A 23,696-nucleotide genomic window follows, 5' to 3' on the forward strand; every position below is an offset into this window, starting at 1 on the left:
AGTTCGGATGCAAACAAAAGCACATGTTGAGCTGTACGTTTCACACAAGCTTGCGGCGATTAAAAGCACAATTCCCAAATAAATGACAAAAACCTTAGATAAGATTAAACCTTGTTTTTAACCATTTATGAACAAATTTTAAGCATGAAATATTAAATGTTTTACTGCCATTTCAGTCTTATTTAATTTTACTTAAATGTTAAAACATATTTACATTTTAGCCTGTATGGTCTGTAATGAAATTTTAGACCAGGCTACAAGTATGACATCTCCCTCTTTCACATCTCTCCTCTTTTCCAGCCACTTCTGCCTTTCTTGTAGGAGGGGCAGGTATTCTCTGGACCAACGCTTCCAGAAAATGTCAGAGATATACTGCACTTGCCTCCATCTTCGTTTGCAGTATAGATCCTCCTTGCGAAACATGCCTTGAGGGAGCGCTGGCTTTCCCTTGAGAAGGAGAAGGTGATTCGGTGTCAGAGGCTCGAGATCGTCCACATCGTCAGATGACTTGGTGAGGGGTCTGCTGTTGATCACTGCTTCTACCTCGCACATCAGTTTGCAGGCATTCGTCGTCGAGTGACTGGAGCTTAAGAAGGCTGGTAAGTATCTTCCGTACTGTTCTTATTTGTCGCTCCCAGATGCCACTGTGATGCGAACCGGCAGGCGGGTTGAAGATCCAAGTGACTCCTCTTTACAGTAGCGCAAAGATCTCAGATCTCATGATTTCCACTCGTCCTCGTCTTGCAATGAAACGTCTCACTGCATTTATGCACGAGTCGGTGTCAAGAGTGTGCGATTTCTATGTGGACTGCTCGTACCGTAAGGACTATGTGGACTTGCACGCGCTCACGCTTTGCTTCGAAAGGGCCGAAGTAGTCTACACCGACGTTTGTGAACGGTGGATGGTCAGGCAGTAGACGATCAGGTGGTAGGTTCGCCATCTTCTGTTCACTCACGGCAGCTTGACTCCTCCGACATTTTACATACCTTGAAAGCACACTTCTCACCGCTGCATTTCCTTTGCATATCTAGACCCTTTGTCTCAGCCGAGCGAGGGTATGGTTTCTACCTCCATGTCCGATTTCTTTGTGCGCATTCCTGATGATCAGGGTCGTGATGTGGTGGTCCTTGGCCAGGATAGCTGGATGCTTTGTGTGTTCTGGCAAGGCTGCCCGGTGCAATATTCCACCAACCCGGAGAACCCCATCTTGGAGGAAGGGATCCAGCTTTAAGACAGAACTGCTTCTCTTGATCTTTTCACCTTTCTGCAGTGTGCAAAGCTCCTCATGGAAGGTTTGACGTTGGCTGAACTGAATGATCACAGTTTCTGCTCTTCTGATGTCCTTGACGGTCAGGTGGGTTCCTTTCAGCGTAGCTCTCCATTTCTTCATGTGGTTCTCAACTGTCTTGATTTTCGTGTCCTGACTTTCTGAAGACTGGGCTTGAGACTCAAATGTCTTCCTTGCGTCACACAGACGTCTAAGCGGCTCCTTCAGCCTCAACATCCAGGCGACCAGTCAGGCTGTGCCAGTCGGAAAAGTGATGAGTCAGCTTGAAGAGAGGGTCTGTGCTTGAGTCGACAGTCTTGATGATGTTCACGCCGGTCGTACGCTTGACTTCAGCGTCATCCTCCCTTATCCCTCTTGAGAAATCTGATAGGACCGGCCAGTGGGACTCATTCTAAGCTAAGAAGTCAGGACCTTCAATCCATCGCTGACACTTCATGAAGTGCTCTGCCTTCATTCCCCTTGATGCGTAGTCAGCTGGATTAGAAGCCGTGTTGACATATTTCCACTGTGCTGGCCTAGTGTTCTCTCTGATTGTCGACACTCTGTTTGCAACAAATGTTTTCAAACGAGCGCCGTCGTTGTCGATATATCAGAGGACGGTGGTGCTATCTGTCCATAGCACAGACTCTCTGAGTTCCATCCGAAGCTCGCTTCGTGAGCTTATCCATTTTCACCACAACAGTAGCCGCAGTGAGCTCGAGGCGGGGAACTGTGACGGGTTTAAGCGGCGTCACTCTAGATTTTGCGATAAGAAATGATCAATGGATTTGAAGTCCTGGGAATTGGGCTGGAGTAAGACGATTCGCGACGAGATGGATCAATTGAGAGATGCGTTTATTAAGCAAAGTTTCTTCAAAAATCCCTGATACAAAATCATCTAATACAGGAGCCCGGACTTGTGCTGTTTTCCTAGCGCCTGAAGTAAACGGGTCTTATGCTTGGAACACCCAGCAAAAAGCACCCTTCTCTCCCTGCCCGGGTGTTACATACAGTTGTTACATGAATATTCATAAGACGTGTGATAGGGTCTTCCAGGTGTGCAGTTGTTTTCCACCCGTCCGTCTTTCCCCTTTGCCCCAGTTCCTTCTCCTCTATCTCGCACATCCCGTCCGTCTCACACTGATGTCTGAAAAGAGAAGGAAACAACCTGGCCTCCCCAGCAGCTGTGACCTGAGAGAAGGCCTTTTCACCTACAACTGCCAGCTGTTAGTGCCATACTACGTCTGGCTCGGTCTCTGTTCGGGCACCGACCTCTCACATTGTTTGTCCGGGCTACCGTTTGATTGGATTATAGGTGATGAACTGCCTTTCCCATCCTCCGCAGTCCGCTGTAACGCATAGTTGGCACAGCTCGGGCTCGACTTGGCCCCGAACAAGTGGACTACCATCTTGTACTCACGCATTGGCTGGCTCAAATCCCCCTGTGGCCACCAGAGGAATCGTAGAAGATCAGAGTCCTCATCAGGGACTCTTACTTGATGGTACATCGCTTCAATGTCGGAGATAAGTGCGACGTGTTCGTGTCGAAACCTCGTCAGGACTCCAACCAGACCACTAGTGAGGTCCGGACCTTGTAACAGCTCCTCGTTCAGTGACTTCCCTTGAAACGAAGCGGCACAATCAAAAACAACCCGCAACTTTCTCTTTTGTGGATGGGTCACGCCGTGATGGGGAATGTACCATACTCTGCCGTCGCTGCGATTGCGCTCATCTTCAGGAACTTCCACTGCGTAGCCTTTGTTTAGCAGCTCTGACATGAAGGTCTTGTAGTCCTCGTGGAAGCTGGAGTTCTTGGCGAGTTTCCTTTTCAGGTTTGATGTACGCTGCTCAGCAACACATTTGTTGTTTGGCATCACCACATTTTTGTTTCTGAGAGGCATCCCAATGCTGTAGTGCCCATTAGTTAGTTAGTCCTCTTGCACGAGATGCGTAGAGCCAACCGTGGCTACCAGGTTTCTCCATTGGGGTCTGTCGTTGGCAAGTTGCCGTGCCTGTGCCAGGCTCACACCACAGGCCCTGAGGTCTTGGGCCACAACATCAAGCCAGCGGGTGCGGGGGGCACCTCTGGGTCTTCTCCATCCGGCTAGCTGGGGATTAAAGGCCAAGATGGAGCTTGTGGGATGTTCGGCCGGCAGGCGGATGACGTGGCCATACCAACGAACTCGCCGCATTGCTGCGAGGCGAGATGCTGGGGGCTGCTGGGTTCGATCCCTTAAGGTCTTGTTGGTGACATGCTGGGTCCAGCTGATGCCTTCTAATGTCCTCAGGGCCCTGGAGTCAAATCCATCAAGCCTGGCTGCCAGCATGTTGTTCAGCAGCCAGGTTTCGGAGCCATAGAGAAGGACAGAGATGACTGAGGCATTGTAGACCTGGAGCTTTGTCACCCGGGATATGTGCCGGTGGCGCCACAATGGTCTCCACAGGGACTGCATGACTGACGCGACAAGGGTACGGCGCCGGTCAATCTCAACTTTGAGATCTCCGGTGTTTGACAGGGTTGAGCCGAGGTACTTGAAGGTAGCGACAAAATGGACAGGGGTGCCGTCGAAGAGGAGTGGTGGTGGATCAGGTCCCTCTCCTATATGCATAAGCTCGGTTTTTGGCCAGCTTATCTTCAGGCCGAGTTTCCTGAACTCCTCATCAAAAACTTGTAGGGCTTCACGAAGCTGGTCAGCGGTCTCACTGAACAGCGGGGTGTCATCCGCGTACTTGAGATCCCTGAGGGTGTAGCTGCCTATGGGGACCCCGGGGATCCGCTCAGAGACTTTTGTCATCACATGGTCAATGACACAATTAAAAGGTTCTGGCGCAGCGACACAGCCCTGCCTCACCCTGCTGTTGATGGGGAACCACTCAGAGTCCCGGCCATTCACGCGCACACAGCTTTCGGCTCCTTGGTAGAGCTGCCTAAACAGTGTGGTTATTTTGGCCGGGACTCCGAGGGATGTCAGGATGTTCCAGAGAGAGCCGTGGTCCACCGTGTCGAAGGCAGCTTTCAGGTCGATGAAGGCTGTGTAAAGGTGCCGATCCTTCCTGAACTCCCGGGCCTTTTCAATTATGAGCCGGAGGGCAGAGATGTGATCTGTGGTGGACCAATTGGTCATGAAACCGGCTTGCTGTCGGCGGCGTCTGCTTTGGGTTGCAGTTAGAGCACGGGTTAGTAGGACACGGGTGAATAGTTTTCCGGGGATGGAGAGGAGGGTGATTCCTCTGTGGTTGCTGCAGGTCAGCTGATCGCCCTTATGCTTCCAGAAGGGAAGTATAACGCCCCGCCTCCAGTCATCAGGCAGCGACTCAGTGACCCACACGTGGTTGATGATTTGTGTGAGCCAAAGGATGATGTTGTTACCTCCGGCCTTCAGCATCTCGGCTGTGATGGAACATAGACCAGGGGCTTTGGCGTTTTTGAGCTTTGACAAGGCTGCCTTCACTTCGGCTGGGGTGACCGGGGAAATGAGACAGTCCGGGTTATTGTTGGGGTGGGTGGTGGAGGTGGGGGTTTCTGGTAGGGGAGGATGGTTTAGGAGCTCACTGAAGTGCTCCTTCCAGCGACTGAGGCAGTCAGCTTCAGTGGATAGGACGTTTCCGGCCGCATCCTTAACCAGGAAGCAGCGCTTGCGGGGGCCTGCTTTCCCTTGGCGGAGCAGATTGAAAAGCTGCCGCAGGTTGTTGTTTTTGGAGGCTGACTCCATGGCCGTCGCCTGGTTTCTCCAGTAGGTTTCCCTGTCTTGACGGATGGAAATGTTCCGTTGGCTGTTGATGCGCCGGTACAGGACCATGTCCCCATGCAGTCGAGCAGCTCGTCGGCTGTTGACGATGTCCAACGTGGCTTGGGAAATCCAGGGCTTCTTGGGGGCTGGTCTTGTTCGCCCCGCGGCTCCCTTCGAAGCCATGGTCACCTCGCTTTTAAAGTGACACCAGTCCTGGGACATCCTGCTGGTGAGGGCGCTAAATCGGTTCGCGATGGAGCAGCTGTAGCGCTCCATAATGGCAGAGTCTAAGAGACGGGAGGAGTCCAGCTTGGGGGAGGCATTGGCTGAGGCCCCCCGGCTATCAGCATGCGATGGTCGGTGTTGCCAAGCTGTGCGCCTCTGAAGACATGGCAGTTGGTAACCGATGTCTTCCAGCGGCGGGAGATGAGGATGTGGTCTATGGCTTTTTTTGTCTTCCCGTCCAGGCTGTACCAGGTCCAGTGGTGGATTCGCTTTCGGGGGGACCAAGAGTCAGCGATGCAGAGGTTGGTGGCTCTGCAGAGGTTAAGTAACCGTTGGCCGTTGTCGTTGGTGCCGGGAGGGTCGGATCCTGAATGGAGATTGCGGCATTGGCGTCCGTGAGGACAATGACAATGTCATGGGGGGGTGCGGCCTGGATGGCAGCTTGCAGTTGGTCATAGAATGCGTCCTTGGCATGGTCTGGGGTGACGTCAGTTGGGCTGTAGGCGACAATGACTGTCAGCTTCCCATGTCGGTGTTGGAGGCGGGCGGACAGCAGTCGATCGCTAACTGGTTTCCAACTGATGACGGCGTTCCTCCGGTATAGCGGGATGGCTAGGGCTACTCCATAAAGGCCTCTGCCATCATTTGGGCCGCTCCAGAGGAAAAGATGGTCCCCTGCGGTGGTCTCTCCAGTTCCGCGCCAGCGTGATTCACACAGGCCAGCAAGGGTGATGTTATACCTAGAGAGTTCACGGGATAGTAGTGTGGCATAGCCGGGGCGCAGGAGTGTCTGGACATTCCAGCAGGCAATGCGGGTTTTGTGACGGAGATCCAGTTGGCGTAGTCCGGGGGCGGGCAGGGGTCTGTTACCGAGAAGATCCGTCCGGTTTAATCTGGTTGCTTTGGTTGGTTTCGTAACTGGTTTATTTCACCATGCCGGGTAGTTGGCCCTGCGATGGCTATTCAGCTGGTGGGGCTGCCACCTCACAGCACACTGACATGCTGCTGGAGGCTGCCGGGTTCACGGTTTGTTGTGACCCGCCTGTGTGTGCCCCCAACACGTGCTTTTCTCTCAGGGTCTGCTCCCCTAGCCTTTTGTCTTCCCAGACTAACCCACAACGCAGTGGGTTTCCTCACTAGCAAGCGAAAAATAAAAAATAAAAAAAAATAAAAAAAACATCTAGCTCAGTCAAATAGAGATAATATCTTCAACTCTCCAAATATTTTTTGATGGGTGCCCATTTGTCAAGATATAGGTCTGTCTGAAGTCGTAAGTTTGCTGTTATGCGTTCCATGCAGTTTACATCCTTAAGCCTCTGACGCCACTGGTCCAGGGTGGGTGGGTGGGGTTTGAGCCAGTTTACTGTGATCATTTTATGTGCAATTAATAGAAGAACTCGAAGCGAAAACACCTGGTTTTTCCTTAAATCGCTTGTTGGTGCTTTACCCATAATAATTGCTGTGGATCAATTAGTCTGTTTAATTTTAAGATCTCACTTATTTGTTTTTTTACCTCTTCCCAGAATTTCATCAGTTTAGGGCAGTCCCAAAAAATGTGGGAAAAGTCCCCCGTTATGCCACAGCCCCTCCAACACAGGGGAGAACAGTTATTCTCATAAGAAGCTATTATCAAGGGAGTTTTAAAATACCTTTTTCTTAACTTCCAGCTGAACTCCCTCCATGTTGGGCTGCTTAAACATTTTTGCCAGGGCAACCAAGAACTCTCCCATTCTCCATCAGCAATCACGGCATTAGATTCCAGTTCCCACTTAGCTTTCACATCCAGTGTGTCCACTAAAGTGTCCATACGTATCCTGCCATATATATCTGATATTGTGTTTTTAATGTTCATTTTGTTCTCAACTATCTCAATCCAATATTGTTCAAAATTAGTTGAAGCTTCTTTAATATTGTCCCATTCTTTGTGTGTCATCAAATAATGTCGAATTTGAAAATATCTAAATAAATCCTCAGAGTCAATGCCGTATTTTGCCTGAAGTTGTGAAAAAGCCCTCAGAGTTCTCCCTTCAAATAACTGATTTATTGTGATTAAACCTTCCCTGCCCATCTAATAAAACCACCGTCCATCTTTGCTGGCGGAAAGTTGCCTGCTGCTGTTATTTTTGCTGCCCTCGATAGAGATTGAGGTGGATTCAGGAATCGTTTTGTTTTTTCCCAAACCTTTATTGTATGGTTGACATATTCATTTTGTATCTTAAGTCCACATCTTGCTTTTGAATTTAGAAAGGGAAGAGTTGAAAGCGACACATTTTTAACAGAACCTTGCTCTATATGCACCCATCTTGTGTCCATATCTAGTTTTATCCATGAGACCAATTTTCCAAGTTGTGCTGCCAGGTAGTAACTCAGAGTATTTTCAATCTCACTCTAGGCCTCTTGTTCTGCCATACATATTTGGAAATGAGCTTATCCAGTGATGTAAAGGTAGATACAGGAACAGTGATAGGCAGAGCATTGAACAGAAACAGCATTCTAGGTAGGACATTCATCCTGATACTTTCTATCCTCCCAAATAAGGACAAAGGAAGCACCTCCCATCTTTCCATGTCATTTTTGATCTGAGAAATCAGTTTACCATAATTTGCCTTATATAGCTGACTTGTGTCGTGTGTGTGAGAATGATTCCCAGGTATCTAAAGCCCCCTTTTGACCACTTGAATTTCACCTGTCCATCCAAGCATGTCGGCCAGCATCCTGTTATCATCATTGCTTCTGATTTCCCCTCATTCACCTTGTACCCTGACACCTCCCCATAGTCCCTCAGGCATTGCATAAGGGCCGGTATAGATGACTGAGGATTTCTTATAAACAAAAGAACGTCATCCGCGAACAACGAAATTTTGTGCATCTCCCCTCCTTCATCTACTATTCCCTCGATCTGATCCTTTGTCCTTATCAATTCAGCAAGCGGTTCAATACACAATGTGAACAAAATAGGCGAGATTGGGTTTCCCTGCCCAACTCCTTTTTTTAAGGTGAAAAAATTGGGAGCAGCACCCATTCACCCTGACTCTTGATACTGGGTCTTTATTCAGTGCTTCAATCCATTTTATAAATGTCAAATTAAATCCCATTCGTTCCATAGGAAATTTCAGATATGTCCAGTCCACCCTGTCGAACGCCTTCTCTGATCTAGACTGAGAAGCATTGATGGGTGAACTGAATGTCTTGCCACTGATTGTACATTTAATGCTCTTCTAATATTATTTGCTCCTTGTCGACCCAGTGTGAAACCGGTCTCGTCTCGGTTAATCAATTTACCCAAGTACTTCTGCATTCTATTTGCTAATATGGCACTAATAATCTTCACGTCATTCCCCAACAAACTGATCGGCCTATAGGCACCACAATCTAACGGATCTTTCCCCTCCTTGTGTATAACCGTTATTACTGCCTCAGACCAGCTCTTAGGTGCGTCATTTTCCTGTAAGGCATAATTAAAGATCTGGCAAAGTTTTGGCACGAGCTCCTCTCCAGAGGCCTTATAAAATTCACCTGGTAGACAATCTGTGCCAGGGGATTTGTTGTTTTTTAATGATTTAATAATGTCTTGTATCTCGTTTTCTCGGATAGGAGCAATTAATTCGTCCACCTCAGATGCAGAGTTTTCTTAAATTAAGATTTTTGAATATATCTTCTAATTTCCTTTTGTCTTGTGTTTCTCCTGATGTATGATAAAGATTTTTATAATAAGTTTGGAATGCCTCAGCTATCTCCTCTGGGAGGGAGACCTCGGTCAGAGAGGAGGGGTGTTTTATCTTTGGGACAATACGGCTTGATTGTTGTTTCCTCAGTTGAAAGGCAAGTAGCCGGCTCGCCCGATTTCCCTTTTCATAGTACCTTTGGCTTGTGTATCGAAGTGCTCCCTCTGCTTTTCGAGAGAGAAGTTCATCCAAGGAGGTTTTACTTTCTTGTATTTGTCTAAAGAGATTTTTGTCCCTTGTCATTTTGTGTTCACGTACTTGTCTTTTTATGTCACTTTCCAGCTGTTTTTCCTTTTCCATTCTCTGTCTGTTTAATCTAACCGCAATTTCAATTCATTTCCCTCTCAGCACCACCTTTGCCCCCTCCCAAAGAGTCCAGGGGGATACTGATCCATTATCATTAATTTTGAAGTACACATCAATTGTTATTTTATGTTTATGGGGGAAACAGGGGAAACTGTTAGACCACCGCTTCTACATTGGCGAGGAACCAATTCCAATGGTTTCGGAGAAGCCTGTGAAGAGCCTAGGTCGCTGGTATGACGCCTCCCTCAAGGACAAAGAGCAAATAGAGCAGCTCAGGAAGGAGGTTGCCAGCGGCCTGGAGAACATTGACAGAACCCTGCTTAAGGGCAAGCTAAAGCTCTGGTGCTTTTGCAGTATGGCCTACTCCCACGCCTCCTGTGGCCCCTAACCCTCTATGAGGTTCCACTCTCAAAGGTAGAAAAGCTGGAGAGACTGGTCAACTCATATGCAAGGAAGTGGCGTGGTCTTCCCAAGTGCTTCTGCAGCATTGGGCTCTACAGCAAAGGGATACTACACCTGCCCATTTCCAGTCTGGCAGAGGAGTACAAGTGTGCCAAAGTCAGATTGGAGATGATGCTATTGGGTTCAAGCGACCCATTCGTAGCCCAAGCGCCCCCTATCCTGGCAACTGGGAGGAAGTGGACCCCGCTGGCTGCAGCTGAACAGGCAAAGGCAGCCCACAGACACAGGGACATCGTGGGCCGGGTTCAGGAGGGCAGGAGTGGACTTGGGCTCGGGGCCAGTACACTAGCCTGGAGCAAGGCCAATCCAGCCCAGAGACGCAAGCTGGTGGTCCAGGAAGTTCGCCGGGAGGAGGAAGCAGGAAGGCGTGCACAAGCTGTGTCACAAGTGAAGCAAGGGCAGTGGATGACATGGGAGGGAGTCGAGAAGCGGAAGATCTCCTGGAAAGATCTGTGGGAGATGGAGGCCTTCAGGGCGAGCTTGACCATCAGGGCAGCCAATGATGTCCTGCCTTCTCCTGCAAATCTAAACCAGTGGTATGGCGAAGACCCTACATGCCCTCTATGCTCAAGCCCAGCAAAATTGAAGCACATCCTATTGGGATGCAAGACCAGCCTCACACAAGGCCGTTATACCTGGCGACACAACCAGGAACTAAAATGTCTTGCAGCGGTGCTGGAAACTCGCCGGACGAGCGTAAACACCCTTCCTCCTCCGTCATCCCGTTGGGACACAACTCCATTCGTGCAGGAGGGGCAAGCCAGCCTCCCCCCCACGAGAACTGACCTTGGGCCACTGGCCAGTGCACGGGACTGGAAGCTGCTAGCGGACCTGGACAAGAAACTTTGCTTCCCAGCTTAGATTGCATCCACCAACCTGCGACCAGACCTTGTTCTGTGGTCATCGTCTCTCAGGCTCGTCTACATCATAGAGCACATGGTGCCCTGGGAGGGTGCAGTGGAGGAGGCCTATAAACAGAAGAAGCTGAGATATGCTGAACTTGTAACAGATGCTCAGCGACAAGGCTGGAAAGCAAAGGTTCGTCCACTGGAAGTAGGCTGCAGAGGTTTCATAGCCATGTCAACATCTAGGCTACTCAGGGAGATGGGAGTTAAAGGACATGCCCACAGACAGGCAGTCAAGGACTTCTCCAGGGCTGCTGAAAATAGGAGCCAGTGGCTGTGGCTGAAGAGAAGAGATCCAACGTGGGCCTTCAGGTGAGCTGATGGCATCTAGGGAGTGAACCTGGGACGCTGGGATTCACTGCTGAACCCTCTGGAGATGTCGTGGGCCAATCAGCAAAACATCCATGAAGGAGGGCGCTCACTTGACAACCCGAAGGAGGCCATCGCTCACTTGAAACCCCACAGACTCTCATTGGTGCCTTTGGCATGCTTTCATCAAGGGATACCAACACCTAGTCCTACACAACAGATTTGTCAACAATGAAATATTTAGTCTCCAGTATTTGAAGTGCCAACCAAAGCCTAAATTTAATTTCATATATACAGGACCATGATCAGATAGGGTACCAGGTTCATTAGCACATTCTCTGACTTTATATAAGCTTTGTTTTGAAATGCAAATCAAATCAATTCTTGAGTATGACCCATGTACCATGGACAGAAAGGTGAAATCTCTCGTGGTTGGGTTCTTAGCCCTCCAAACATCCACAAGTCCTTATTCTTCCAACATATGTTTTGCCCTGGATTTCCTGCTAATGGGCCCATAATAAGAAGGAGTTTTATCCAATTTTACGTTTAAAACACAATTGAAATCTCCTCCTAAAATCATAGTACCTCTGGCTTCTCTTGCCATTACAGTTGCCACTTCTTTAAAGAAATTGGGGTCATCTTCATTAGGGGCATAGATATTCATGATAGTTAGCTCTACTCCACCTACTGTTCCCATAATAAGTATATATCTCCCCGCTTTATCCTTCACTTCTCTCTGAATTGCAAAACTAATTGAATGACTAATTAAAGTTGCTACTCCTCTCTTTCTGCTGTTTGAACAAAAAGCATAGAATACCTGTGCAACCCAGTCTCTCCTCAATTTCTTATGTTCTACCTCATTTAAGTGTGTTTCCTGTAGTAAGGCTATTGAGCAATTAAATTTCTTCAACTGAGTCAGCATTTTCTTTCTTTTTATAGGATTATTTAATCCTTTGACATTATAACTGATAATCCCTATCTCTGACATCAATCGGCATTTCCTATTTTCATTTTACTCTCCCCAGATTCACCTTTGCATAAAGTAACTATCCTTGCCATAGTAGTAACAAAAATCACTTGTGCGGACCTAACCAACATGTCAAGGAAATAAGAACTCTTAAAACACAAAACAGAAAAAATAAAGTAAACATATGTGACTTCCGATAGTTCAGCTGTCCAGCTCCTGTTGTAATGCAGGCAGAGGGTTGTGATTTAAGATTCCCTCTGGGCAAAGTGCACTAAGTGCTGTCCAAACCACAGACCGCATCCCAACCACATGTTTGTCAGGGCCGCCTCCCGTTTCAACAGGTGCCTCAGCATCCTCTCATGGCGCTGGCCTGTGTCCTCCGCCTGGCATACCCTGGTCTCCGCTTCCTCAGTTCTCCGCTCTAGCTTCTCCATCCTTTGAATCAAGTCCGTGACCGACACCTCCAGTCTAATTAATTGTTCCTTAGTGTCTGCAAATGCTTGCTTATTTTCTTTCCTCAACTCTTTCAACTCGCGAAGAATGTTCTCCATGTTCTGTTCATCCGTTTTTCCGCTCACCTGGCTTGGGAAAGATGGCAGCCGATTTTTTCCTTTCGCTTCTTCTTGCTGTTTTGCTGCGTTCCGTGTGTCTCATCCTAATCTGCAATGCTTCAGGCTCACTGTTCCACCACTAAACTGTAAAGTATTTTTTCATGAACAGCCGAATACTACCAATTTTCGGGAGAGCTCAACTCCGTGCGTATGTCTCAGTACATTGCGTCACCGGAAGTGAAGTCGGAGGTGCTGATTTTTAACCCAGCTGCTTCACATTTGTCTGGATACCGCTCCACTAGACCTGGAGATCACAGATGAAGCCCCAATCCATGTTAAAAAGCAGAGTCACAATCATGAGGCCACAAAATTTCTTTGTCATAGATCATTTGTGCTTGAGACTTCTTTAGGTTACATGTTGGGCCCTCACGCAGACAAAAGGATGCCACAAAAAACATATAAGGGTTGAAGCCAAATTTACAGCTCAGCCAACTCCATCCACCTATTAGCTACCGCTTATCCTACACTTAGGGTCATGGGTGATGGTGGCACCCATACCAGCTGTCATTGGGCAAGAGGTGGGGTTCACCCTGGACTGGTTATAAGTAAGGGCAATTTTCCCATTTTTTTTTCCAATTAATCTCCTGCATGTTGTTGGACAGTGTCAGGAAGCCAGATACAGGTGAGGAAGTGCATGGGAGAGCGTGCAAACTCAGCCACCTCATAACCTGATGACATTCAATGTATAAATGCGTACTCGAAAACTGCTACGGCTGATTAAGACAGATATAGTTAGATGCAGCCTTTATGTGTGTGTGTGTGTGTGTTGCACACCTTCCCTTCATTGCCATACTCACATTTGTGATGAAAGTTGACAGTCAAATTGCCACTAAAGATTCCTGTAACTGTGGCAGACAGTGACACTCATTACATGACTTACTGACAGCTTGTTGAGTTGCTAAGATACTTTCACCTTCCATCTTTGTACAGGGCCATAATTCGACAGGACAAAAATGCCATAGGATTTCATATTTAGAACCTGTGCAAGAAGGGAAAGCCAACACAAGTTATTTATCTGTGCCAATCACACGACCAGAAATTCAATTTGTTGTCACGTCTCTTCTTGCTTACTCATCGTGTTGGCCAAAAGGTTAGAGGCAGTTATTGCCACCCGCAGGTTGGTGAAATGTGTTTCTACAATGTGCTGTTTTCAGCTTTCCTCACCATTTTGCCGCAGAACCGTGTTCAGCCAGTGATCCCCTCCCTGTGGGATAGCCACTTTTAGGTCAGACATGGATGATCATGTGAAAAGGCTTTTAAAATGCATAGAATGTCCTCATATGAATAAATCAGTTAGTATCAATATACAGGATCATGATTTTTGAATTGTTAAGCCCTGCTATACAGTTTATCAAGTTTAATTTTTTGCTCTGAGGTTGTGTTTCCATATTGTTTTGAATGTCAAGTTCAGAAACAGCGCTTCGCTACACAAAATAGCAACAATTAAAATCTTCTGGAGCTGAAACTTTGTTTTCACCAACCAATCTTATATTTTGTGTTGTACATTATTAAGCAATACATAGATTGCTTATTAATTTTAAAACTTGATTTTAATTAGATTCTAAATGAGTTTCGACAACAGCCTCTAATGCAAAAATATTTGATCTTATTTCCTGCTGTCAATGCATGAGGGCAATGAAATAGCAGGTCGCAACTGCATGTCAGAATTCTTTGTAAAAACTCAAACCTCTTAATTTCATGTAACACACCAAAGTCACTTTTGTTTTTAAACAAAACTTTATAAAAATGTACCAATCAAACTCCAATGCGCCAAAAGAAACATGCATAAAACAAAGGCAAACCATTTAACTATTCATAACAAAACATGCATAAATCAAACTATTTAAACATGTTATTTAAAACATTGAAAAATCAAACTGTGACGGAGAGATGCATCATGAAGAGAGATCCTTGGACCTCTAGGGCTACCGCCTGCATATCTGCCTCCTGTTTATGGTAGACAGTGGGTCCAAGAACAACACTAACAGTGTCCATCCTGGGGATATCCAGGGGTGCTTCAGTGATAGGGTTAAAGAAAAATGACCCATCTTCTTCATCTTGACAGTTGGTTCAATTAAAGAGTGGCATGCAAAGCTGACTCATTTCACACATTATAAAGCAGAAACATTGGGGTTTCTGGGACTGCTGAGGGCACCAGATGGTCCCAGGTGGAGCCTGGCAGGGCAACGGATCCTCCAATTTCCCTGCAGAGGTCTGTCAGAGTTGCTGGACTGATGACCAAGCTGGAGGCAGAACTGACAGCAGTGGAGAGGGTGTTGTAATGATGAGCAGGAGGGTTTTCTAAGAGGCCACATCTTCTTCAGCTTTGGTTTCATGGGCTGTTCCCACCAGCTGACTGAGATGTCCAATTCTAAATCCCTCTTGAATGCTGATGAAGAAACAATGGTGGAAGACAAGCATTCAGGAAGCTGATGATTGAGTCTGGGAATGAGGAATGTCTTAAATAGACCGATATTTTCAAAAGGAAGCTACAATCCTCTCCCTCGGTACAGATGATCATGTTTTCAGGATTCATTTGTACAGTTGGGAACAGTTGTGAGTCATAGCCTGGCTCTGCTATCATGTCTTTTTTTCCATAAAAAAATGTTTAGATTATTTTATAGGATATAATTTTTCCAAAGCTTGAGTCTTCCTTTTTGTGTGCAAATTGCTATATATATTGTGCAGCTAAGATATGATCAGCATCTTGAACGGTACTTCTTCTTTGGGGACACATAGGAGTCTGTTAAAGTCTAGTAAAATAGTCTGTCAAGGCAGAATTTGAAAGGCTTTGCAGCAGCTGGAGTTAAGACAATCCAGGCCTGGATATTTAGCCTGGAAGTGGAGCTGTTCATTGCTCTCTCGGGAATAACAACTTTTAATCATTGATGTTTTCTGCCCCCTTTTTGCCAAATTAGGTGTGGAGGGTTTCATTAAAGCTTGCATTAACTGCTTAAAAAGGTCTATCTATCTTGCTTGTACTGTATAGCTTTCTGTAGATTAGACATCTTTACTGTATTTGTAACCTTTTTGCCAAAGGTAAACAATTTGGAAAGTAAATGAAGGACAACTGGGCCAAAAATGAATTTAACAATAATTGAGGAAAAAAGATGAATGACGGTGAATTCCAAAAACATAGTATATTGTTTCAAAATGTTTTAGTCTTAATGGAGCTCTATTATTGATGCTTTCTTCTAAGATGCATACAAATATAATTCCCCTCGCAGACCTCTGGTGCTAAACATGCAAATTTTTTAAACCAACATTGGGGAAAAATATAAAAACGTTTATTTAATCTCATCTACCTTCCATTAGCACCCTCCGAGCCATTGCAGCAGCATGATGAGAGGCGAAGGTCACCAAGGCCGACGTACTCTGTTCATGCCCAGTGAACAAACCAACATTTTTCACACCCTCCGTCATTGCACAGAGAACCTGGGAGCAAAAATTGAGAAGACACATTCAGGGTATGATGGTTCTAATTTTTGGACTGAGAGCCATTAAAACAAATCCACTGATATATATTAATTTATGCATTCATTATCTATACCACGCATCCTGGACTCAATGTTGCATCTACAAGAGAAGACTAAGTGCTGCCTGAGTTGATGAATAATTCTGTTACAGACCTGATTTTTGGCACTTGTTGACCAATTCTGAACAACAGGATATCGATCAATGCATTTATGGAAATCATTTTGGTTAAGCCGACTCAGTGATAGAAAAGAAAAACTGTGACAGCTATTTTTGTGTTGAGTGGCTACATTGTAATTACTGAAAGCAGATATTGATTCTAATTTTTGGTTCTTTGAGCAAAAGGCCTTTTTGTTCCAACGTATTTGAGGGAAGTTTGTGTCAAATCTTATTGTGGCGATTCACATCTGAGAGGCTTCTTGAGTTCTAAGTCCAGTCTTCAAGAAAAAAACAATAACCCCTTTAGGAGTTTTAAGTCACATCTGAGGGAACGTTAAAACATTCATACTTTACCAACTCAACCCCCCAAAAATAAAGCTGCAGAAATAAAACTACAGGCATTGAGGTTAAATAGGCTCTATCTTGAAATATAAATCAAGATGGTGAGATCCTGATGGTAACAATGAAATTCATGACTTATAATTTTAGCCTGAAGAGACAATGATTGCATGAGGTTGCTGCAGTACCTGAAAAAGATCACCTGGTTCGGTGGTGACTGGAAGGTTTTCCATCAAGAGATGTTTCTTGTCTATGCTATGGCGGACTACGAGTATAGAGCCGGGCTTCAGAACATAACCATTGAGCTGAAGGATGGCACCACTTGCCACATCCGCTGAGGCATATTTGGCAAAGGCAAAGCCCCGGTTTTCGCCGCTGAAGTTCATCATGAGACGGAACTCCCAGAGCGGCCCCACAGAGCTGAAAAGGGGAATCAGCACGTGTTCGTAGGTTTGCCGCGGGATCCCACGGATGAAGACCTCGCAGTGGCCTCCAGGGGTGGGGCCATTCCAATCTGCCAGTGGAGGAGAAAACCGAGGCGAAAAGCACCTGATTATCCATGACAAGTCAAGTAAATTGTATTTATACAGCGCCAAATACCGTTCTGGGGAAAAAAAAGAGAGAAGGGGAGAGAGAAAGAAAGCAAGTGTGTGAGAAAATAAAGGGAATGTGTTGTGGCATATCCCTCAGCAGAGTAAGCCTCAGGCAGCGTAACTTGGGGTGAGCCGAGCCCTGAGTCCAAATTAAGCCTTCTTAAAGAACAGCCTATTCTTGAACAAAAGTGTGTCCACCTGCATCTGTCTTCATGACAAGAGTGACAGAAAGCTGGATCTTACTGGAACACTAGAAAGATAAATTCAGTTTTCTTGCTGCTTATTTATTTTACACAGCAGCCTGAGAGGAAGCAGCTGAATCTTGTTGTTTCTTCAGTTACATATGTTTGTTACTGAAGGACCTGTGCTATTCAATGCTGTTCTGGTATTTGATATCCATAGTCGTTGGGGTTAGTTGTCAATTTGGTGAGATTCCAGGTTGGACTCCACCAGTCTAGGTGTATTTATGTATGTGCTACGCTCAGGTGTTTGTCTGTCTTTTTGCTCCAGACCTCTGCATGGGAAAACTTGAACATGCATCAAAAATGACAATACAAGTCTCTCCTTCAACACTCACTGGGTCCGCTGTGGAATGGCATTGCATTTTCTACACAAGGAAGAGCATATAATTTGAGTCTGGTTAAAAGAGGAGAGGGCGTTATCATTATAACGCATGTGCCTGACCGTACATAACTAAACAGATGACTGCCACTTCTTTTAAAACAGAATTATAAGATTCCTAAATAATCATGTTAAAAATCCAAATTAGAAAAATACGACATGACCTTGTCTGCTTTATGAGCTGATGTGTCAGTAATGCACTCAGTAGGACATTACCGTATTTTTCGGACTATAAGTTGCAGTTTTTTCCATAGTTTGGCCGGGGGTGCGACTTATACTCTGGAGCGACTTATGTGTGAAATTATTGATCTCTCTTGCTCTGATGTGTGTCTGTCTGTGTCTGCGTGTCTGAGCATTTAGCTCCAAGTTGTTCTGACTGCACCAGGTCACTAGATGGTCGATTTCCCGTCTGTAGACAGACTCATCCCCACCAGAGATGAGTCCAATGAAGATGGTGTTGTCCATGAACTTCAGGAGCTTCACAGACTGGTGACTGTAGGTGCAGCTGTTGGTATAGATAGAGAAGAGCAGAGGGGAAAGAACAAGGCCTTGGGGGGATCCGGTGCTGATGGTCCTGGAGGCAGAGACGTGTTTTCCCAGCTTCACGTGCTGCCTCCTGTGAGCCACCTGCAGGTGGAGTCTGGCACATTCAGCTGGGAGAGCCTGTCCTGTGCAAGTTGCTATGCATCTAACTTTTATTTAACTTTTGTTTTTTAATATTTTTTGATCTTTGGTGTACTCTGTGTAAACAGGAGGTAAAAATACAAGAAATGTCCATGCATGTATATCATGAAAATGTTGATATACTGGAGAACACTGTCTCTGGTATGAAGCTGCAAGGTAATACCATCTTGACAGGAAGACTCCCCTTACTTGAAGTGTTCCTGGGATGAAAATCCCTCCACAGGACAGGCATACTTTGTTTACTATGTAAATATATATGAAGCTATGATTAACGAATCAGTCTAACACATGAATTTGGGAAGAATGTATTTGGGAAGAACCAAAAGATGAGAGTAAAGACTATGTTATTTCACTGAGCGTGTCTTTATAAACATCTTTGTTGTGTTGTTTTCAGGCTCTGTTCTGCTGATAGTTAGAAGATCTTAAGTTGTGCTCCACGTAACTAACTCCTGTGTTCAGGAGATTTTTCTATCACGATCAGACATGGATGGATGGTGAATTGCATCTGAGGGTTTTTTGTTTTATGAATCTTTTTTCAAATCTGAATCACCATTTTCAATTTGTTCTGTCTTCAGTAAAATAGCATACTCAAATCTCGTAGCCTTGAATAAAAAAATCATAAAAAAAAATATGCATAGATACCATCCACTGTATTTGCGATTGAAGTTTTTTCATTAAGAGTTGTGACACAGCAGCAGCGCGCGCACACACACACGCACACGCACGCACACACGCACACACACACGCACACACACACGCACACACACACACAAAAGTTTGGTTTATTATAAAGCTTCCCAAAGGTGTCAAATGATTTTAAGACTGCATTCACTGCACTTAATGCACTTAATTCACTGCACAGTTAATACCTGAACTGATAAGTAATTTTGATTTTCTTTTCCCTTCTCACCAACTGCATTCCTGGACTCTCTCCTTCTATTCGTAAATTTCCTCTCTGGTCTTCCTCTATGCCTCCTGCCTGGTAGTTCTCACCTCAGCCTCCTTCTACCAATATCTTCATTATCTACCTTCTGTACATGTCCAAATGATCTGACTCTGGCCTCTCTGATCTTATCTCCAAAACATCTGACATGTGCTGTCCCGCTGATGGACTAATTTCTGATCCTATCTATCCCCCTCACTCCCCAAGAAATCTCAACATCTTCATCTATGCTGCATCCAGTCTACCTCATCATTCTAATTTTATACCAAAAACAAATAGTGACCAAGTAGCACAGCAAAAGAGTACAGATAGAGATAAGGCTTCAGATTGATAAAGTTCCCTCAAATCATGGATTAAAACACTAAGCTACAGGTATGATTTCTAGAAATTAAACACAAAACTATGATGCATATTTCAAAAAACATTTAGTCATGTTAGGGTCTACTTTTATTTAAGTGTTTGATGGAAATGTAGAAAGTATTTTGCTAAGGTATATTCAAAGTCTTATACTAGTTATAATGGCACAGTAGGAGACACAGAACTTGTCTGATGGGCAGGTTGTATGTCTTAGCGGAGCAGTACGAGCCTGTCTTACCTTTGGGTGGTCCTCCATACTTCCTCTGCCCATTAACTTGAATCAGCTCTGTGCCAGTGTTTTCCATCCAGACTCGCAATGAATGCAGACCCTCAGGGCTCACAAACTAAAGAGGAAACAAAGTCAGAACAACTCCTCAGTGAGAGAAAGGTTTAACAGACATAAAAAGGAACATGACTTTAAGATTGTATTTAAATTTGGCTTTGGGTCTAATGAATATACCAAACAATTCAATTTAATGAGTCTAACCATGCACAAACTGGCAACTCACATTTTTAATTTACACATTCTAGGCAATGCAATGCAAAAATAAGTAAATACCAGGCAACTGACTGGCTACATTTCATGACAGGGAGAGACTGGGTCGGTCTGATTTCACTGCCTGGTACCCCATTACAATCACAAGAACACAGAAACATTGAAAATTAATTATTCCAACAGACAAACCTTTAGGGTGATGCAGAGGATAGAAGTTACTTCTTTGGGAAAAATCAAAGTCAATATCTGTGCACAGTTATTGTTGCAAAAAATGCACATTTACAGATGAAGCTCTTTCTTCTATTCATTTCAGTCACTTCACTCAAATCCATGCACATTCATGAGTGGTAATTTTTTTTTCTGCGAACACAAGTCACTACAATCATGCATGTTTAGCTGTAAATGTACAGACTTAGAATGGGAAAAAACATTTTGTAAAAATACCTGGCTATTCTTACTGTCCTTATTGCTAATAAGAACAACTTTATTTATCCCGAAGGAAATTGTTGTGCCAGAGTTACAAGAAAAACCTAAAAATAATAAATAATAGTAAAAAATTGTACAAACAGTAAAATAAATAAATAAATAAATAAAAAATAAATAAAACTGCTGATAAAAAACTGATTTCCACACTGTGGGGTTAATAAGGGACAATATTGTCTGTTAAATGTTGAAGCGAGGACACATCTGTGGTATCATCAAATCCAACAGACAAATTTAAACAGAACAGAAATAGCTTCTTTCTTGGCTGCTGTTACACCCCAGGTTCAGCTGTGGGATCCTGCTGAGTGGGAACAAGTTGGGCAAATTTATGAGGATTCAAGTAATTCAGTTATTTTCTGGAGGGAGTCTTGCAGGCAAAAATCGTGACATGATATTTACTTTCTTCTTCTACTTTCGGCTTTTCCCTTCAGGTGTCGCCGCAGTGAATGGCAACCAGGGAGACACCCATCTGTGCCGTCTTGAGGCTGCATTATAACATGTTTCAGACTGAGTGACAAAATAGCCCTTTATTTGTCCAGAAGTGGGGAAACTCTGTGTTTGCTGCAGTAAGAATAAAATGTAATTGCTATAGACATGGGTCAATGGACAGAGAATGCTTTCAGGTTCTATGTCTGTACATTTACAACTAACCTATGTGTGCATGACTGTAGTGAAGGAGTATACAGAAAAACAGTTACACCCATGAATGTGTGTGGATTTATTGAAGTAACTAATGGATAGAAAAAGGACTTCAAGCTGATAAATTTGCATTTTTACAAGTATGAATGAGCAAATACAGGTCCTTCTCAAAAAAATGAGCATATTATGATTAAGTTCTTTATTTTCCATACTGTAATGATAAAAATTAAACTTTCATATATTTTAGATTCATTGCACGCAACTGAAGTAGTTAAAGCCTTTTATTGTTTTAATATTGATGATTTAGGCAAAAGAAATTAGGAAAAAAACAAAAATCCCTATCTCAAAAAAATGGCATGTCATCCAACCAATAAAAAAGGTTTTTAATACTCTTGCAGAAATGACTGCTTCAGTGCGGCGTGGCATGGAGGCAATCGGCCAGTGGCACTGCTGAGGTGTTATGGAGGCCAAGGATGCTTCGATGGCGGCCTTAAGCTCATCCACAGTGTTGGGTCTGGTGTCTCTCAACTTCCTCTTCACAATATCCCACAGATTCTCGATAGGGTTCAGGTCAGGAGAGTTGGCAGGCCAGTTGAGCTCAGTAATACCATGGTCAGTAAACCATTTACCAGTGGTTTTGGCACTGTGAGCAGGTGCCAGGCCATGCTGAAAAATGAAATGTTCATCTCCATAAAAGATTTTCAGGAGATGGAAGCATGAAGCGCTCCAAAATCTCCTGATAACTAGCTCCATTGGCCCTGCCCTTAATAAAACATAGTGGACCAACACCAGCAGCTGACATGGTACCCCAGGGCATCACTGACTGTGGGTACTTGACACTGGACTTCAGGCATTTCCTTCTCACCAGACTCCTTGATTTTTCACCTTGATTTCCGAATGACATACAAAATTTGCTTTCATCCGAAAAAAATACTTTGGACCACTGAGTGACAGTCCAGTGCTGCTTCTCTGTAGCCCAGGTCAGGCGCTTCTGCCGCTGTTTCTGGTTCAAAAGTGGCTAGACCTGGAGAATGCAGCACCTGTAGCCCATTTCCTGCACACGCCTGTGCACGGTGGCTCTGGAGGTTTCTACTCCAGACTCAGTCCACTGCTTCCACAGCTCCTCCAAGGTCTAGAATCCACCATTCTCCACAATCTTCCACAGGGTCCGGTCACCTCTTCTGATTGTGCAATGTTTTCTGCCACACTTTTTCCTTCCCACAGACGTCCCACTGAGGCACCTTGAAACAGCACTCTGGGAAAAGCCTGTTCGATCAGAGATTTCTTTCTGTGTCTTACCCTCTTGCTTGAGGGTGTCAATGATGGCCTTCTGGACAGCAGTCAGGTCGGCAGTCTTACCCATGATTGCGGTTTTGAGTAATGAACCAGGCTGGGAGTTTTTAAAAGCCTCAGGAATCTTTTGCAGGTGTTTAGAGTTAATTCATTGATTCAGATGATAAGGTTAATAGCTCGTTTAGAGTACCTTTTCATGATATGCTAATTTTTTGAGATAAGAATTTTGGCTTTTCATGAGCTGTATGCCAAAATCATCAGTATTAAAGCAACAATAGACCTGAAATATTTCAGTTGGTGTGCAATAAATCTAAAATATATGGAAGTTTAATTTTTATCATTACATTATGGAAAATAATGAACTTTATCACAATATGCTAATTTTTTGAGAAGGACCTGTATTGTGGCAAATTGAGGCTTATCTGAGCAACAAGCGGAGTCAAGGATACATTGTCCTTTCGACGATGGTTTTAATTTACAACGAACAGCCGAAACTCGGGCGGTCTGTCTCTCAGCGCTAACTGTTAGCCTGACGGTGCATTTCCCTCGTTACGATAACTAACGGTGCAGGTTAGTGTCACACATCGAACATAGCATTGTACAGCTAGTCAACCATGGAGCTATTTAACGCCACCAATAGAAGCTCCCAGGTCGTCATCATCAATCGCAGAGGAACCTGGTGTTCCGCTGGCCAGTCTCCCCGCCCACGCTACAATATTGACTATCGTGTTTACACAAAATATAATAAACATAGACAAACCACGAGATTGGGACAGCGGGTGGAGCTTCAAAATCTAAAAATACAACACAATCGACGGGAAAAGACGCATTGCTAACAAACCTGAACAAGGTTTCTTGTTTCTGCTCAACTATGACGTCAGAAAGACACTTTAGTTTTCAAATTTTTTTTAACAACGTACCTGGAGCTGCAACTTCATTTTGGAATCAATCGATCAGCTATTCACTTCAATCCGAGTCGAAATCAGTGCAAAGCATACCGAGAGACGACTTACCGACGGACAACTTACTCCGCAGAGTTCCGACTCCATTGTCGTCGAGTCTTTATGGGGCCCCTAGTTTGGGATCCGTCGAAAGCTCTTTTCCAC

The 23,696-nt window shown here is 44.8% G+C and overlaps 1 protein-coding gene across 1 annotated transcript; it reads right to left on the minus strand.

Moving 5' to 3' along the window:
- Positions 1 to 5,286: 5,286 nt before the first annotated feature.
- On the minus strand, positions 5,287 to 23,639 carry LOC147221059 (dead end protein 1-like). Its single transcript, XM_086170125.1, has 7 exons — positions 23,619 to 23,639; positions 19,918 to 20,023; positions 16,670 to 16,995; positions 15,815 to 15,944; positions 14,770 to 14,898; positions 5,965 to 6,087; positions 5,287 to 5,591 (listed from the first exon to the last, which is right to left on the minus strand). Exons 1-7 carry the CDS (start codon positions 23,637 to 23,639, stop codon positions 5,287 to 5,289), a joined length of 1,140 nt encoding a protein of 379 aa, XP_086026251.1.
- Between the last annotated feature and the right edge of the window lie 57 nt (positions 23,640 to 23,696).

The sequence above is a fragment of the Fistularia commersonii genome, chromosome 23, assembly GCF_037954325.1.
Source record: "Fistularia commersonii isolate RoL2024-O1a breed Wild chromosome 23, RoL_Fcom_v1.0, whole genome shotgun sequence".
Taxonomy (NCBI): domain Eukaryota; kingdom Metazoa; phylum Chordata; class Actinopteri; order Syngnathiformes; family Fistulariidae; genus Fistularia; species Fistularia commersonii.